The 18106-nt window shown below is 34.7% G+C and overlaps 1 protein-coding gene across 1 annotated transcript; it reads left to right on the forward strand.

The window, feature by feature from the left end:
- The first annotated feature begins 1264 nt into the window (after positions 1-1264).
- LOC111049382 (peptidyl-prolyl cis-trans isomerase-like 1) lies at positions 1265-17887 on the forward strand. Its single transcript, XM_039431470.1, has 5 exons — positions 1265-1513; positions 3793-3930; positions 9502-9559; positions 10385-10547; positions 17579-17887. Exons 1-5 carry the CDS (start codon positions 1443-1445, stop codon positions 17692-17694), a joined length of 546 nt encoding a protein of 181 aa, XP_039287404.1. The 5' UTR covers positions 1265-1442; the 3' UTR covers positions 17695-17887.
- The last annotated feature ends 219 nt before the right edge of the window (positions 17888-18106 follow it).

An 18106-nucleotide genomic window follows, 5' to 3' on the forward strand; every position in this document is an offset into this window, starting at 1 on the left:
GGACTCTAGCCCCTTCTAGCATATTGCAATTTCAAAGCAAAAACCTAACCTATCCTTATGAAACATTATTAAATATAATCTGAATAAAACCTAACCCTTAACCCTATTTTGTCAATTAGTTGAATTTCTACATTGCTGATTGTGGCAACCTTGCAATGCGTGGAAGAGATAGCGCCATCTGCTTTGTTGAATAATACACAAGGATAGCAACACCATTGCAATGGCACCTCCATTATAACGTGGACCTCACTATGAATACTCAAAGAATACTTTTGAATAACTATGTGATAACTGTGACCGTTGGTGGCCGTTACTCTGTATCTGAGACAAAGAGAAGCTGCTAAATGTCCTATGCTTGAAAACTGTTGCTGGGTGGAACTCCAAATATTTGTCAGACAGCGGAATTGGAAATATCTGGAACTCGAAATATGTTGCTAGGCGGAATTGGGAGTATCTGGAACTCAAATTATTTGTTTGTCAGATGGCGGAATTGGAAATATCTGGAACCAAAAATATCGGTGCCAAAGTGGGAGTACTGGTAATGTGTTTGTGATTGAGAAATGGTTCAAGTCTGACTTATTTTCTGGAATGATATGGACTATAGTGCGGTCCACGTTATAATGTCAGTATTTGATCAACATTGGACTTGCTATCCTTGTCTGTCATTTGACAAAGCAGATAGTGCTATACTTTTCTAGCTCTGCAACGCTACCAGATCGTTATTTAACAATGTAGAAATATAATCTGTCAAGGCTGAGAATCACAAACACTGTTTTCCTATTCTTTTCCACTGCCATTATAACGTGGACCTCACTATAGTTACCCACTTAGGGTAATTCATTGCTCATTATATATTAAAATTATATTGGTTTATAAAATAATAGTCATGTACATTATGCAAGTTTTCAAAACTCTGTTTCTGTTTCAAACAAGACTGATGACTGTTGATGAATTTATTTTAGGTTAACTATAGAACCCTTCATTTGTTTTGCGATAAATTTGTTTCATCCCACATGAACACAGTCTCGCTAATAACGATCGATATTGTGAGTTCCATATATTTATAATTCCACATACTTCCAATTCCACCAGCTGACAAGATATTTTGAGTTCCGCCGGCCTGCACGATATTCGCAGTTCCGCCTGTCAACATATTCGGAGTTCCATATATTTCCAATTCCGGCTAGCTGCAAGATATTTTGAGTTCCAGATATTCCCAATTCATGCGACCCATCTGAATTAATATACAATCATGTAAACTCTCTATACTGCTAGTAGCATCATAGCTCAGTTTTTGAATCGACGTGGTTTAATAAAAAAATGTAAATACAAAAACAAAACCCGGCTGCTGAGTCTTGTTGAATGAATTCGGTATCTGTTTTGATTGAATTTATTTAGATGATTATTATTTGAGAAAGTATTTATATTATTCTATTATCAAAATGACTTTGTCAACTAGTACTGGAATACCTGATAAATTGTGGCAACCAAAACATGCAATACTTGAAACATCGTAAGTAAACACATCATCTTATACTAGGTTATGTCAGAGTAATGTATATTTTTTATTTATTTACATACAAAAGCTCACAGAATTAATCCATGAAGTGCCTTATTGACATCAACTAGCGTAGATACATAATATTTGATGCAAAATAAGAATGAAAAATAAAATACGGTACTAGGTAGTAGTTCTGCGAACAGTAGACCTCGCTCATGAATACAACTTTCAATATAATGAAAAGGGCCAGTACAATAAGTACAGAATATTGTGAAGATTTAGCCATGTCATCTATTATTTTCTCTATTGAAAGTGCTAGAGACACTCTTTGAAGGGATACTGAACTTATCAAGGAGCTTTCTTTATATCAAATACATACAAATTTTACCTTTTAAATGAAAAAGACTAAGAAATTGTCAAAAAACCACAGATTCATTGATACTTAGAAAGACCGGGTTCGTTCTTTATCAGAGATTGACAATGGTGTAATCACCGAATCCGGTCTTTCTAAGTATCAATAAATATGTGGTTTTTTGACAATTTCTTAGTCTTTTTTATTCAATATGGATAATTACCACAATACCAACTTCTCAACTAAGCTTACACAAAAAGAAAAACAAAATCAACCTTTATACCTTTACATACAAATTTCATCCTTCAACGGACTTCCAATACAATAAAGATTTTTTAAAAATAATTTATCCAATTAATTTGATAAATCAATTCAATAATTATAATAAGATGATTCAATTCAATTATTCTATCTAATCATAATAATTTATTTTATAATGATATATTATTAGAATAAGATAAAACAATTAGTATCATCTGCAAAAAAAAAAAAAATGGTAGGAACGAGATTTGAACCTTGGTCCCACAGTGTGAGAAGCCACGGTCTAACCAACTTGGTCACCATGTGCTCGTAACCACAGATGCGAGAAAGTAAAAACATGAATTGCTGTATCTTCAAAGACACATCCTTTCTGGATTGAGGTTAGTTTACGGTTTTTTTAAATTACAAAAAACCAGAGGTCTTATCAAAAATCGTTACACATGCGTTTCTGCGCCTTGTTTCAAAGAACTCGCATACCAAATTTCATCCAAATCGGACAATAACTGCGACTGTAACTGTGGTACAAACAGACAAAAGCCGACTGAGTCGAAACTAAGACCTCAGCTTCGCCTCGGTCAAAAATAGTAAACACAATTTTTGAATACTAGTTGACCGAAGCGAAGCTGAGGTCTTAGTTTCGATTCGATCGGCTTTTGTCTGTTTGTTTTTTTTTAACTGCGGTACAAACAAACAAACAAACAAAAGCCGATTGAGTCGAAACTAAAGGTGCGTACAGACTTTCGCTCTGCTCCGCAACCGAAAGTCACTCCAGCAGAGCGATTGATGATCGACCGGCGAGCAAGAGTGGTTCTACCGGGGAACGCAAGAAGATCCAACATCTTCCGTAACGTTCATGATGGGTGCGTGGGCGGAGCGACTGTGTTTCGATGGTGGTACGAGGGCGGTACGAGGGAGGAGCGTGCTCGGTGCGGGTTGGAAGCGCGAATATGTGTAGGCAGCTTAAGACCTCAGCTTTGCTTCGGTCAAAAATAGTAAACACAATTTTTGAATACTAGTATAATAGAGAGAGGCGAAATGAAAAAAATAAAAAAACTAATGATAATAGAAAATGAAGAAGAATGAAATAAAAATAAAATAGAGTTATTAGAGAATAGAGGAAAAATAGGACTTTAGAAGAGATAAAAAAGAAATGAGGGAGTTTAGTATAATTAATTATTATCAATCATGAGTCAATTATAGAGCACTATGCTAGTTCACAGGGTTTCTTAAAGGTCAAGGGTTGCAAACGGTCAGCAAACGGATCAATGGAATGGCTTATTCTATTGTACAAACGTAAAGTTCTGTATATGTAAGAATTGTAATGATGAGTCGTTCTGATGAATGGCATGTGAAACAGAATATTTGGTCTTGGTCTATTAAACGGGACATGAAGTTACAACATACCTATTTATAAATTCTGGCATGAATAGGCTACTTGATTTTTTAGGATATTATATAATAATAGCAAGAGGGAACCGACAGATCTCCTTTCTTCCAATCTTTGAACATTAAATATCAACCTTAGATTGTCTGTTGAAAAAGCTATCGGACGGAATGCGTTGAACTTTTTAAAATAAAGATACTTTAAAAATCCTATATGTTTCATCCTATATTTTATTTTTGTAACTTGTTAACAACTAGACCTAATCATATCTCATATTTTACATGTTGATTACAGAATGGGAGAAATTGTTGTTGAATTGTATTGGAAGCATGCACCAAATACCTGCAGAAACTTTGCTGAATTGGCAAGGAGAGGTTACTACAACGGAACAAAATTTCACAGGATAATTCGTGACTTTATGATTCAAGGTAAGTCTTAAGTTAATACAAAAATAATAATATGATAACATAGCTGAAATTATAAATATATTGTATTGTAACAAAAAATGTCTTCAAACTCTAGTTTTCTTATAGGCTAGTTATTGTTTTTTTGTAGTCCAAATTCAAATTCAAATTTTATTTATTCAAACTCACAATATTCACATTCAGAATCAATAAGAAAAACAAAACACACAGCTCAGTAAGATAAAAAATAATCAATGGAAGATTAATAAAATAAATACTAGTATGTTTTATCAGAAATACTGTAAATTTGTGAATTGGAATAAAAATACTACCTGCTGGAAGTATACAATACTCCACGTTTGCAAGCAGGAATGAATATCACTTCAACTGATTTTAAATGCATGAATAAAAGGAGAAAGAAAAAGAAAAGAGAAAGAAAAGACTAGCAACCATTCACTCTCACATTCACTCACCTTGCACACTTTCCAATAACAGCTCATCTTACTAATGCTTATTGCCAGCCACCAAAATTACATTTAAACTACGAAATAACATTAAATAAGGATTCTAAATGGTCAGGCATAAGACCTCTGAGCCATCTAAGAATTCTTTTTTTGAAAACAAGTTGATTTTGAACCCTCTTGATTTCAATTGGGATGTTATTAAAAAACTTGGGGCCAAGAAATACAAACGATTTCTGGAAACAAGTGGTATACGATTTGGGAAGTCTCAGTAAATCAGCTGTCACTCTCCTAGTTTGATAGCTGGGAACATCCCTGAGCAATGTATGACCACCGTTTCCAGACATTACAAAGAACATAATACAGGACCTTAAACACATACAGGACCTTAAACACATACATATATCTAAGAGGCAAACATCCAAGGCACTGAAATAGAGGAAAAGAATGTTCATATCTACCCTTTCTATTTATAACACGGACTATCGATTTCTGCACCGTTATCAATGGCTTCAAGTGACAAATATAGGTGGAGCCCCAAGAATTAATACCATAACTTATTTTTGGATCAACAAATGCAAAATATAACTGCCTAAGAACATTTAAAGGGAGAAATTTATTCAAGAAATAGAATTTTCGCAGGATGAGTAACAGATAGTTTTTTTATGATAGATATATGCTGAGACCAGTTGAGCTTTTCATCAACAATCACACCTAAATATTTAATGGCATTGGTCTGACCAACGACCTCACAGTCACAGTCATTCCGATCACAGGCACCATGAAACTTCAGTGCAGAAGGCAGTGTCCATGGTGTTGTTAATGTGAACAATATATATTTTGTTTTTGTAAGATTGAGCTGTATTCTATTGTGCCTGAACCAAAGCAATAGCTTATCCAAATCATCCTGCATCATTCTCTCTAAGTTGGGGCCATCCAGTCCACAATATGCCAAGGCAGTGTCATCTGCAAAGGACTCAGGCATACCATTGAACTCACACGAATAGAGATCATTTATAAAGATGAGAAACAAGATTGGTCCAAGGACGGAACCCTGTGGTACACCACAGTCCACTCCCTGAACCTCACTCTTCACTCTCTCAATAGCTACATATTGCTGCCTGTCCTTCAAATATGAAGAGAACCAATCCAGAACTATGCCTCTGATACCAGCCATAGATAATTTATTCAACAAGATTGAATGGTTAACCGTGTCAAATGCCTTTCTGATGTCCAAAAACAGTCCTGCAACACAGCGCGCTGGCCTGAAGTTGAAGCCACAGAAAACAACCGACATGAATCTTTCAAGAGCCATTTCTGTATTCATGCGTTCACGAAAGCCAAACTGTTCATTATAGAAAAAGTTATATGAGTTGAGGAAATTGAGAAGTCTTCTTTTCACTATCTTTTCCAATATCTTTGAGAAGACAGACAGCAGAGATATATGTCTATAATTGTTCAACTTAAATCTAGAACCGGATTTGTAGATTGGCACCACTCTTGCTAGCTTCATCCCAGAAGGAAATATTCCTGTAGATAGACTGCAATTGAAAATATCAACTAGAATGGGAACAATGGTCAGAGCAACATCCTTCAAAATTCTAGAAGATATAAGATCATCTCCAGAAGAAGTACCATTTTTTATGTAAATTAACAGTTCATCATAGGTCACAGCTTCAAAAAACATAGACGCTTGATGGTTTCTTTCCTTGAAGGTGTTATGATAGTCATTTTCATTATCAGCTGCACCATAAGAAGTAGCTAAAACGTCTCTGCCAATGTTAACAAAAAAATCATTAAATAGATTTGCTATTGTTTTTGGATCCGTTACAATTTCATTCCTGTGTTCTATTTTCAATTCATCATGAGATCTAGTTTTTCTCGGATTTCCACACAGTTTATTTAGAACTAGCCATTTTTTCCGAGGGGGCATTTGATCTAATGTAGAATAATACTTTTGTTTTTCAATTTTAATCCAATTTTTTATTTTTCTAGAATAAGTTTTTAAATTATTTTTTATCCTTAGGTTTTCTGGGTTTGCTTTCATTTTTTTAAATAATTTATCGCGCGAGTGGATTGCTACACATAGACCATCAGTTATCCATGGTTTAAGCTTCTTTAAATTTGTTGAATTTATTTGAGATTCGACTCTCACTTTTGAACACGCAATGTAATTTTCAAAGACTGCAAGAAATTTATCAAATTTATAGTTCACATCATTACTGAATAAAATATCACCCCAATCATGGGACAGCAGGAAATTATTCAGTTTATCAAAATCTATTTTATATTTATCTTGACAAGAGTTCCTCAAGTTATTCTCTAAGTTAGCTCGAATTGTCAATGAAACAGCTCTATGATCACCAATTAAATCCTCAATAACTGCGCATTTTACAAAATGAGAAAAATTTCGAGATCTAATAAATACGTGATCAATGCAGGATGATGTGGTCTCAGTCACTCTGGTAGGTATATCTATTATTGATTCGAAGCCGTAATAGCTATGTATTTCTAAATAATCATCAACTTTGTTATCACCAGACCCCAAAATGTTGATATTGACGTCACCTATTATAACAGTGTCACAGGCAGAAGGAACGTTTAAAATAGAATCAAGACTAGTAAGAAATCTATCGCATTCAAAGCCATGCCATCGATAAAGCACAATGAGATTGAATTTGTAGTTTGATAAGGTGCAATGAAGATAAAGAATATCCGCACCCTCCACCCTACATTCCGTCACACTGCAGTTGAAACCAACTAATTCAGTGGAATAATAAACAACCAAGCCAGTGGCTCTCGTGAAAGAAGAAACACTTGAACATGATTCATAGCCATCAATAAAATACTGTGACACCTGCTCATCTGTATCCAACCACACCTCAGTCAGTGCTATTATCGCTGGCCTCACTTTCCAGCAGTTAATATATGTAACAAACTTATCAAAATTGATGCTAATCCCTTGAATGTTTTGATGAAGGATCGTAAAATTATGACTTGATGAAATATGTGAATCATTAACTTCATCAACAGAGCTCAATAGAACACAAATATTTTCATCCTCCATCATAATTGATAGGATATAATATACAAAATTTTATATTAATGACTAGGTGGCATATCAGGAATTGAAAATCAGTATAGATTTCACATGGCTTCATTGGAACTTCATTCACACTCGCATACACACAATTAAAAAAAGAGATAGAAAAGAGCATATATGGGAAGAAAACGAAAATGAAAGATAAAAAAGATACCAAGAAATAGAAAAATAGAGAAATTGATTCTCCTCAACTAGCGCGTAGAAACCCACAATAAATTTAGATATATTAACATATCATTCATAGATTATCATAGTAATTCAACTCACTATAATTAATTACAGATTAAGAATATAAATTCAAATTAAAAAATAATGCACTATATGTAGTACTGAACAAAACTACTAGGAAGGACCTAAAATGACTAATTCGCATGGAGAAACATCACATAAAAAACACGATACTGCTTTGATAACGTTGAGAACAATGATAATAAAATTAAAAATTATAAGTTACACCATCTATCTAGTGATATCGTAATCCATTTGCCTATTTAATTATAATAAATTTATTTATAAGACCTACTTGCCTATTTATGATATCATAAGATTCACCACTAAATTGGCGTTAAAGTTTTCTTTCACTTGTAATCAGCACACAGACTAAGGTGTTGTGTTTAATTTATTATTAGAATAAAACTCAGTTGAAAAGTATTTTTGTCAATATACGACCGGAATGAGAGAATGACCAAAAAATGCAATGTATACATTTTATCATTTAGAAAGGGATCGAGAGGTGATAAGCATAATTATAATATATATATTCAAAATCAATAATACCTAAAATAAAACTCTCATGTTTATGAATAAAATCCTTAGAACAGCAACAACCTGAATTAGAGTTGAAGAAACAAGTATACGAAAACCAATAAAAAAAGATTCCTTAACATTTCAATGAAAAAATAATGATAACAGAAACACCTCCCCCTCGAGGACTCAAAGCAACTATAGTTCAAACTACCGATTTACAAATAAATGAACCAACAAAGATCTAAGATCTCTTTGCAAAATAACATATGAAAAGAGTATCATAGTCTTAATGGAAGGAAAAATAAATAACATTCAGAAATGTTCTTACTCACAGTTTAAGATCATCATTTTCAGTACACTCAAACAACTTTATCCTTGACTAAGCTTTTCCAAAGAGGCCTCTCGCACTATTTGCTTGGCTGGGGACGCAGCATCCCTCCTAACGAAAATTTTTCCACTCTTGACCCAAACAAATTCCAGTTTTCCCCTTTTCTTCAACTTTTTAGCCTTTCCAAGAAGCTGTTTGTTGTAAGGAGACAGATGATCGTTGATATATACAGAAGATCCAGGGAGCCCCAAACCAAGATCGATTGCATTAATATCTTTTTTCTTTTTCGCCGCTTCAAGCCACGAAAACTTTACTCTTCTTGCAACAAATTTAACGATGATATTACTAGCACCCCTAGCGTTTGGCGCTCTACGAGCTATAGCAATGTCCTCCTGTTTAAATGAGACCCCGATCAACTTCCATGACCAGCTGTTGCAGTCAGTAGGCTATAAGTACCCTAGTACCGTCACGTAAACAAGTACCGTCAGTGTCTGCTGTCAGGAGGATAGTAATGTTCTATTTACAATCAATATTGACAACCCAATTCTATGAATATAATTTTAACAACTTTAAATTCTTTGAAGTGACTACTTGCAGATAAAAGAACTATTTCTATGCTCTACAATATGACCTATTTTATTTGTCATTGAGCGCAGTAATGCTAGTCTGTTAAATATAAACTTTATTCAATAATCATTTTTTCAATTTTTAACATTGTGAAAAATAATCCCCAGTCTTTAACCATGGAACCATTAAATGTTTTTTTGATATTGCTTTGTCCAGTGCTTCTGATTAATATTGTCTACGATGTGTTAATGTCAGGGGATGTCGTGGGTGTCAATAATATGAACATAATATCACAGAATACAGCATATTTGTATTCTGTGATAATATGTAAAAGAAATATTGACATATTATTGTTATTTAAAAGCTAAATAGACCAGTGAATAAATGTTCCAGAAGGAGTACAGAGGGAAACACTTGTAAGACAATTTTTGGCCCAGCAGTTCTGTTTAGGGTAATAAGAAATAAAACATATCAAAAGTCCCCACCCCTATCCCCTGTGCTAAGTGGGCGGGGGTGGTCTAAAAGCCTACCATTTTTTGGTTTCTCGCATCTTGTAAACTTCGCGTCTTACAGACATGACTATGCTATACAAAATTGAAGCTTACATTTCATACAAAATTCATCTTGCAATTTTTTCTCTATCTTCTATGATTTTTGAGATAGACGCTCTTAATGAAGTGACATTTTTGAAAAAACACGTTTGATTCCAAATTCTTTCTTTCTAAATAATTGATTGAAAAAAACCATTTCAACAAAAAAGATCACAGGAAGATATTATACGCCAAGAATAAAAAATGATAATCATAATTATCTATTATTATTATTACTTCTGAATAATTTATAATGTATATTATAATTATTTCACAAAATAAGTTCTATTTTTCTGGCTCTAAATTTTGTAAATTTTTTCAATTATTTGTGATTTGAGTGTAATATTTTTGTTTTCTATTCAGTTTCTCAACCTTCAAAATTCAAAATTCTTAGTTTCTGTTGTTTTTGAGTGAAAAAGAACTAAATTTCAGAAAAGTGGAATCATAACCTCATTTCGGACTTTTAAATTATTATCTAAATTTGGGAGAGAAATAGTACAAGGAGTATCCTTAGTTTTTCTCTCCCATTCAGTGTTTCTTGTAAAAATTAGAATAATAAATAAAATAAATAAATAAACAGTATAATCTTGGTTCCTTCTTCTGCTCTCTGTAATATCTATCAGTATACCGTACTACTCCAATTTTTATTTAGCAATACAAATATTATATGATTGTCTATGTTATAGGTATATTTATCGACTCTTCATTATTTCGAATTGACCAATTATTACTCTTCTTCAGGAGCTGGAATTCTATCAATGGCTAATTCTGGACCAGATACAAATGGCTCGCAGTTCTTCATCACTTTGTCTCCTACTCAGTGGCTAGATGGGAAACATGCTATTTTCGGTGAGAATTTTAAATTTTTAACAATAAATAAACCGGTTTTTAAATACAGTAGTTAACATCATTCAATATTGCAAAGTCAGTTGCATATCATAACTTCCCATCCCTTAACTTCACATCAGTATCGCAGCCAGGATTTTGTAATGTGGTGGAGGGTTAACCAAAATTCTTAGGCCCCCTATGGACCTTACCTTGTGACCTTGCCAACATGAATTTGATAGTGAGTGAAGGGGGGGGGGTTTGATAATAGAGAAAGCAAACAGAGGAACGGTACTGAAATTGTTTTTTGGAAGTTCAGTCACTCAAAATGCATTTAATACTTCTATTATTTTTATATGACAATATCCTACATCGTATGATAATTCTATTATCATAGAGAGCCTCGTTCTAGACAGACCAACAATATAAATTTCGTGGTTTTAGACCAAACTGTACTTTGTTCAAGAAAACGTTCATTTTTCTAACCCCAAAGCTCTACAATGCAATGCCACTGCAGTTGAAGCTACTTTTTAAAATTAAGATAAAAAATCCCTAGTCAATTTCCATCTTAAGAATTGGCTTTTGTTGAGGGATAGAGATGAATTAGAGAACATGTACTCTGTTACTCTCTGATGTTTGTGCATTAGTTACCATCAATGATCTTACTTCTGCAACTTCCATATTAGAGCAGTTTTATGCTGTGGGTGAGGGCTTCTGTGTTCATTCTCATGTTGTCCTGTGCTAGTGGTTTCTATAATCTTGTAGGGGTTTTCAGTTTCCATTTGATAACTTTATGCTATTACTCTAATATTATTGTATATCTGTTTGATAAATATACTTGAGGGTTTTTTTTATTTTATTTTGATTTGGAAAATAGTTTTCAAAATATTTGTATCTGTTGTAAGGATATTTTTCTCTTCTCTGATGCTCCTGTATTTGGTTTTCAGTTTTTATTTAATAACTTTAGGCTATTACTTCAATATTGTGATTCTGTTTAAAAAAATATTCTCGAGGGTTGTTTCTATTTTATTTTGATTCGAGAATTAATTTACAAAACGTAGTATGTTGTATTTGTTGATTTGTTGTAAAGATATTTTCCTGTTTTCTGATGCTCCTGTATGCGGACATAATTTCTTGTGAAATTATTTTCATACAGAATTATTTTCGCTAAGATTTATTGGTGCTATGGCATGTTCTGTTATGTCTATATACAGTTTTTCTTCCTTATTATTAGATATATAGTATTTTTATTATTGAATGGACAGCCACTTTGTTCTTTCATTTTTGTTCATCTGTTATAATAATTTTCCTTTACTTTTGCTATTCTGTTAATTTTGATATTTATTTTAATAGGTACTGTACGATATAGGCATTTTATTTTTACTTTTACTTCTATTGCCAACATATTAATTCATTTTTTTGCATTTTCTGTAATTATTGTTTGTGCTTTCTTTGCGAGAATATAGTTATTATTATTATTATTATTGAAAAATATTTTTTGTCTTAATAACTAAGTAGCCGGAGATCAATTCTGATCTCAAGACTAAAATAGTTGCAATTCAAAGCAGAGACTCATTCACTCTTTTCCAGATCAGAGGCTTAGAAACTTACGTACAATATTAGTTGTACCAAGGACTGCTGCTTTCTGCATAATTCTCATATGCCAGTTCTCCAACTGCAGTTGTTCCATTGCTTGTCTCCATTCTTTTGTGACCAGTCCATTGGCAGACACTACTATAGGGATTATCACCACCTTCCTTAATTTATACATATCTTTCAGTTCAACTGACAGGGGCTGGTATTTTCTTTTCTTTTCGGCAATGGTACTCACAAGATTCTCATCAAGGGGCACTGCCACATCAATTATGTAAGCCTCTTTATTCTTTCTGTCAAACAAGACGATGTCTGGCCTGTTAGCCTCCACTGCTCTGTCAGTTGTCATACAACAATCCCAAAGAAGTCTTCCCTTTTCACCATTCAATACCATTTCTGGCTTACACTACTTGTAATAGGGCACCTCACTCGCTATCAACTCATATCTTATTATTATTATTATTATTATTATATTATTATTATTATTATTATTATTATATTCTATTCCAATAGTCTAATTTCAATAACTTTTGAGTATTAAGTCTAATTTCTGACTGGACTCGATACCATTTTCTTTTCCATTTCTTCTCTCCTCTCCCTGTTTTCCACTACTTCACCAACCTTTCACTCCAAAATCCAAACTGTTTTCGCCCTCTATCTGCCGTTTATATTGACAACTATACCTTGTCTTTTCTCTGTAACATATCCTACCATGTAGGCAATTGGTTTTGTTTTTTTTTTTTTTATTGTAACTTCATTTCCGTAGAGTTTTTACGTGTGCTTGGATTACACATTTAGGTTTTATCTATATGAATAAAACTGATATGGCATGGATTCACACATTCATTCACACATTCATTCACACATTCATTCACACATTCATTCACACATTCATTCATTCATTCACTCACTATGAACAGAACTAAAAATCTGGGCTCAGCTAAGGTGTAAGAATGTTGTATTGGAAGGGTTTTAACGGTGCCAAAGGTACGCTCAAAATGAGCGGTTTAAAGCTTTAATTTTCAGCTTTTTCCTGTATTTTCTTAGTTTATCGACAACAAATGAACAGAAAATAGTGGAACTCTGTACAGACGTTAAGTTATGTTATTGGAATGTTGTAATAGATGGGCTCTGAAATTAGGCCAAAGATACACCCAAAATCGGCATCTCATCTTATGCGTTTTTTAACTTTTTCAAAAACAGAAATTTTCAATATACAGAATGACCACGAGAAACATTCACATTCTAGACATAAAAAAAAAAACAATATTCATTTTTCAAGATATTATTTATTCAACCTGAGTAAAATAGTCGTGAGTATATGCCATTTACTTTACATATAGAAAATTATGTCAGGAAGGTGACGTCCTTCTTCTCTGAGGCAATTTTCTATTCTGTTCAGGAAGCTCTTCCACACTCGTTCCAGTGTATCCTTAGTGATCCACGTCACCTCAGTAAGTATCGTCGCTTTCAAGTTATCCAAAGTTATTTTTATTTGTTGGGACATTTGAAAGAGGAAGTTTATTGATATAAACGCCGTGCTTAAGATGACTTGAAAGCGGCGATAGATACTGAGGTGGCGTTGATCACTGAGGATGCACTGGAACGAGTGTGGAAGAGCATCCTGGACAGAATAGAAAATTGCCTCAGGGAAGAAGGACGTCACCTTCCTGACATAATTTTTCTGTGTAAAGTGAATGGCATATACTCACAACTATTTTACTCAAGTTGAATAAATAGTATCTTGAAAAATTGTATTGTTTTTTTATTTCCAAAATGTAAATGTTTCTCGTAATCACTCTTTATTAAAGAAGTTTGAGTTAAGGTTTGCAAATGTTGAATCTGAAGGCATTGACGGTTCGGATGAGCTGTGAAAATGTTGCATTGGAAGGACTTTGAAATAGCATTACACATATGCCCAAAATAAGCGTTTTTCTGCGTTTCCTTAGCTTTTTCGAGAACAAATTGCCAGGAAACGTTGAAATTTAGTACAAAGGTTGAGCTACAGTCAAGAAATTGTATGTTGACATGACTGATTGACTCCACTATTTTGCCAAAGATACACTCAAAAGTGTATTTTTTAGATTATTTCTATAATTCGCAACTTTTTCATTTTTCCATGGACAGGTTTGCCTAATATTTTCTGAAGTTTGGAGTAGGCTAAGCTTTTTCAGGGGTTTCAAGTACGATTGAACTTGAATTTCTTACCTCGATATAGGTTCAACTTAGGTAATGATTATGCTAAATTAGAGATTCTCTTATCTTGAGTTTTATTCTTTTAAACTAGCTTTAAGTGAAGTGAAGCTTAAAAGGGTTGCATATGAATGGTTTCTATCTAAAATTTCAAATAAATAAACTGAAATACTATAATTCTCATAATATCTTAAGTCTCCATATGTGGGCATTCTGATAGATAATATACCGATTTTTGCAACCCTGTGATCCAAAATTCAGATCAACTGGTGATTGAATTCAGCCTGTTGGATTCTATTCATTTTTTGATGAAAGGAAGCAAGCTTGAAAGATGAATGCATGGGCCTCGCCCCTAGACGGGGGTCTAGAGAGATAAGGTGAGCGAAGCGTGCCTGCCAGCTAGTTTCAATTTTATTGCCAATGAAATTTTGCCATTGCTGTAGTAGCCAATTGCAAATAAATATCATTTGAGTGAGTTTAATAGTTTTCAATATTCAGCAAACAATTTTGTAGATAACATTTTTTTTGTTATCTGAGGTCATTTTATAATTATAAGCACCTTGGATCTTGAATTTTTGGGCCACTTTTTTAAACTCATGGGGGAGGGGGTTATAACCTGGAACCCCCCCCCCCATCGCTATGCCACTACTTTCCATAATCAAACTGCAAACAAGTAATGCAAGTGACTAAAAATGAATTATTCTGTGGTATATTAAAATAATAATTGTCAATGAATTAATGACCCCACGGGCTTCCATCGTAGTTTGGCGATTAAACTATGGGTGATTAAACTTGAGTGGTTTGGCACCTTCAGTTGAAGCGTAGCAGCAATTGACAAATAGAGAATTATAGGCTTACCGTAAACTGTCAAATTTGTTATTTAATACAGTCTCTAGAATTTCGAATGTGAATCTCCACAGAGATAGTCTTTGAAACAATTTGTTGACCATGCGTATGAATGTATGAATGTGTGCGGGTTGGGCATCAAATCCCAATAATGAGGGTGGAATTACATAAATTTCTGGTAAGATGAATGATATGAGAATTGGAATATCGCTTTGAAAGTCTCTGATCTACCAAGTTATTTACTCCATAATATATTACAGTAAAATGTACTCACGTCGTTAGTTTATTGGTGGTAAAGTTGACAACACTAACCTATGTTTATGTTTTGAAGGGACGGATTCAAGATCCAAAGGTTTGAGGAACCTCACACGTCAACCGAAGCTTATTGTGTGTCCCAAAAGTATGTTAGTTAGGCAAACCAACTCCCGTGTCCTTTACAAGGTCCAGGAGTTTCTTCCCTATACCAACATCCCATTCCTCACCTGGTTGCTTGCAGCCAAACAGAGCCCTTCTTCTAGCTCCAAGACTTCTGCAATCCAGTATGATATGCTTAGCAGTCTCTTCAGACTGATTACAAAGCCTACACATCTGGCTTTCATTTCTGAGTCCAATTGTGTGGAGATGTTTCCTGAAGTGGCCATGTCCAGTTATCAGGGCAATTACCTGCTTGACCTGACCTCTACCCAGACTCACCAGCCACCTGGTGAAGCGAGGGCTTGTGTCTGCCAGCAGTCTTTTGCCAAGTGCTTGACCAGGGTGACCCTGCCATTGCTGGTGGTGTAAGTCCCTGGACCATTTATTTATTGTGTGGAAGGCAGCTGTTTTACTTATGCCACAGCCCGGCTCTGGGCCAAGGAATGGCATACTAGAACCCCGCTTAGCAAGCTCATCTGCACGCTCATTACCTCCTATGCCTACATGGCCAGGTACCCAACCAAGATGCACAGAGTTGAGCGTTGCAAGCCTGCTGAGCGTTTTGTGGCACTCCCACACCAATTTGGACTTGATTTCGTTGGAGTCAAGAGCCTTGAGGGCTGCCTGACAGTCTGACAGGATTACTATATGCTTATTGCAGTAGCGCCTGGCAATGCCTATGTTGGCACAAGCCATGATGCCAAAAATCTCTGCCAGAAAGATGGTGCAGTGTTGTTTCAGACTTGCATAGACTTGTGTTCTAGGTGAATCACTGTACACTCCGTAGCCAGATTTCCCTTCAATGAGAGAACCGTCTGTGTACCAGACAAGGCTGCCTCTTTTGGGATGGAGAATTTTTGGGAATTTAACTGAGAAAGGTTTAGTAAAAACCAACTCCGTGCTCATGACATCTGACGTCATCTCAAGCACAGGGCTGTGAGCAACAGCTTTGGCGATTGTGCAGTGGTCTGTTCCAGACAGGCCTTCTCTCCATTGGCCTGCAACTTTCAGTCGATAGGCTGATTTCCATGCCTCTGCCATTATAAAAATGTTCAATGGCAGTAAGCCAAGAGCAACTTCAAGAGTTGCTGATGGGCTGCTCCTGAAAGCTGCAGTGACTAGAAGTGTTTGCATCCTTTGTAGACTTGTGAGTTGGCTGTGGCTGCAACTTGCTTCACCTTTGTCCACCCGACTAGTGATCCATAAATTACCTGAGGCCTTATTACTGCCTTGTACAGCCACAGAGCTATGTGAGGCTTTATCCCCCAAATGGAGCCTGCAAATCTCCTGGACGTTATAAGCGCCCATTTAGCTTTATGAAGTGTATTGTTCCAAGTCAGCTTTGAGTCAATGGTCAGCCCCAAATATTTGACTGTACTTGATACTTCAAGCCGTGTAAATCCAAGTTTCAATCTGGAGAGAGACTCCAGGTTCTTTTTCCTTGTAAATGGAATGACTGCAGTCTTCGAGGGATTTATACTTAGTCCCTCTCCAAGACACCAGTCATTGACAGTTTTGAGGTTGACGTTCATGACGTCAGCAACAATGTTGGTGAACTTTCCCTGTACCATGAGGACTATGTCATCAGCATAGCCTTGTACTAAGACACATTTACTTGTGACACTAACCTAACTAACAGTATAAAAATTAAATAATTTTTTCAAACAGTTATTTTTAATTAAATTTCTACAATTAGGGATAGACTTTCCGCTCACTCTGTATTCTCAAATGTTGTTGGTACAGTTGTCTGCTATGAAGTTTCCGATTAATCAGTGTATGTTATGCTTCAGTGATGAATTAAAAATCTATGTTGATTTAAAATGAATAATGAAATTTTTCAAAGTGTTTCAATTGATTTGGTACAAAATATTCAAATATTTTTTGGAATGAATGGCATACACAAAACTCAAATTCTTGCTATAGATGGTTCACAATGGCTGCTGCGATTTCAAGCTTTTTCTCGTCATTGAACCATTTACATTTGTGCAATGTTTGATTTTGTGTTGCAGGGAGAGTATTCTCGGGAATGAGTGTCGTGAAGAGGATTGGGTTGGTGGAGACTGACAAAAATGACAGACCTGTTGATGACGTGAAAATAGTGCGTGCTTTCATTAGATCTAATTGATTGTTTTCCATTATTTTGAAATAAATCTGGACATTTTTAATAATTTGAGACTTTTGTGTGTTGTGGAAAGGTACAACTAACTGGTATTGTAGTTACCTGCAATTATTAGGTAACAGTGATCAGTAAAATATCGTCATTTTCCAGTTTTGTGAAACTTTGATGAAGATTTCCATATAAAGTATTTTAATTGAAACATGTTATTTCATTCGAACTGCCCTCCAGTCTTGCATTCCAACTCCAGTATCTGCATTTTGAAAATGATCCAATTGTAACAAAATTAATGTTTCTAAAAATAACTAATTTTCCATTTTTATTAAATGCATTCCTATTATACTTATGCACAATCTTTTTAATTTTTTATCCATCAAAATAGCATTCAATGCATTTACTTGTCCAACATTTTTAGTCGTCA

This window comes from Nilaparvata lugens, chromosome 6 (assembly GCF_014356525.2).
Source record: "Nilaparvata lugens isolate BPH chromosome 6, ASM1435652v1, whole genome shotgun sequence".
In the NCBI taxonomy this organism is placed as follows: Eukaryota; Metazoa; Arthropoda; class Insecta; order Hemiptera; family Delphacidae; genus Nilaparvata; species Nilaparvata lugens.

Bases quoted from the DNA above. Each gene is read 5' to 3' on its own strand.
- LOC111049382 (XM_039431470.1), top strand. From the start codon at position 1,443: ATGACTTTGTCAACTAGTACTGGAATACCTGATAAATTGTGGCAACCA. The intron at 3,931-9,501 runs GTCTTAAGTTAA...TAAATGTTCCAG, and splicing joins GACTTTATGATTCAAGGTAA to AAGGAGTACAGAGGGAAACA. The intron at 10,548-17,578 runs GTGAGAATTTTA...TTTGTGTTGCAG, and splicing joins TGGGAAACATGCTATTTTCG to GGAGAGTATTCTCGGGAATG.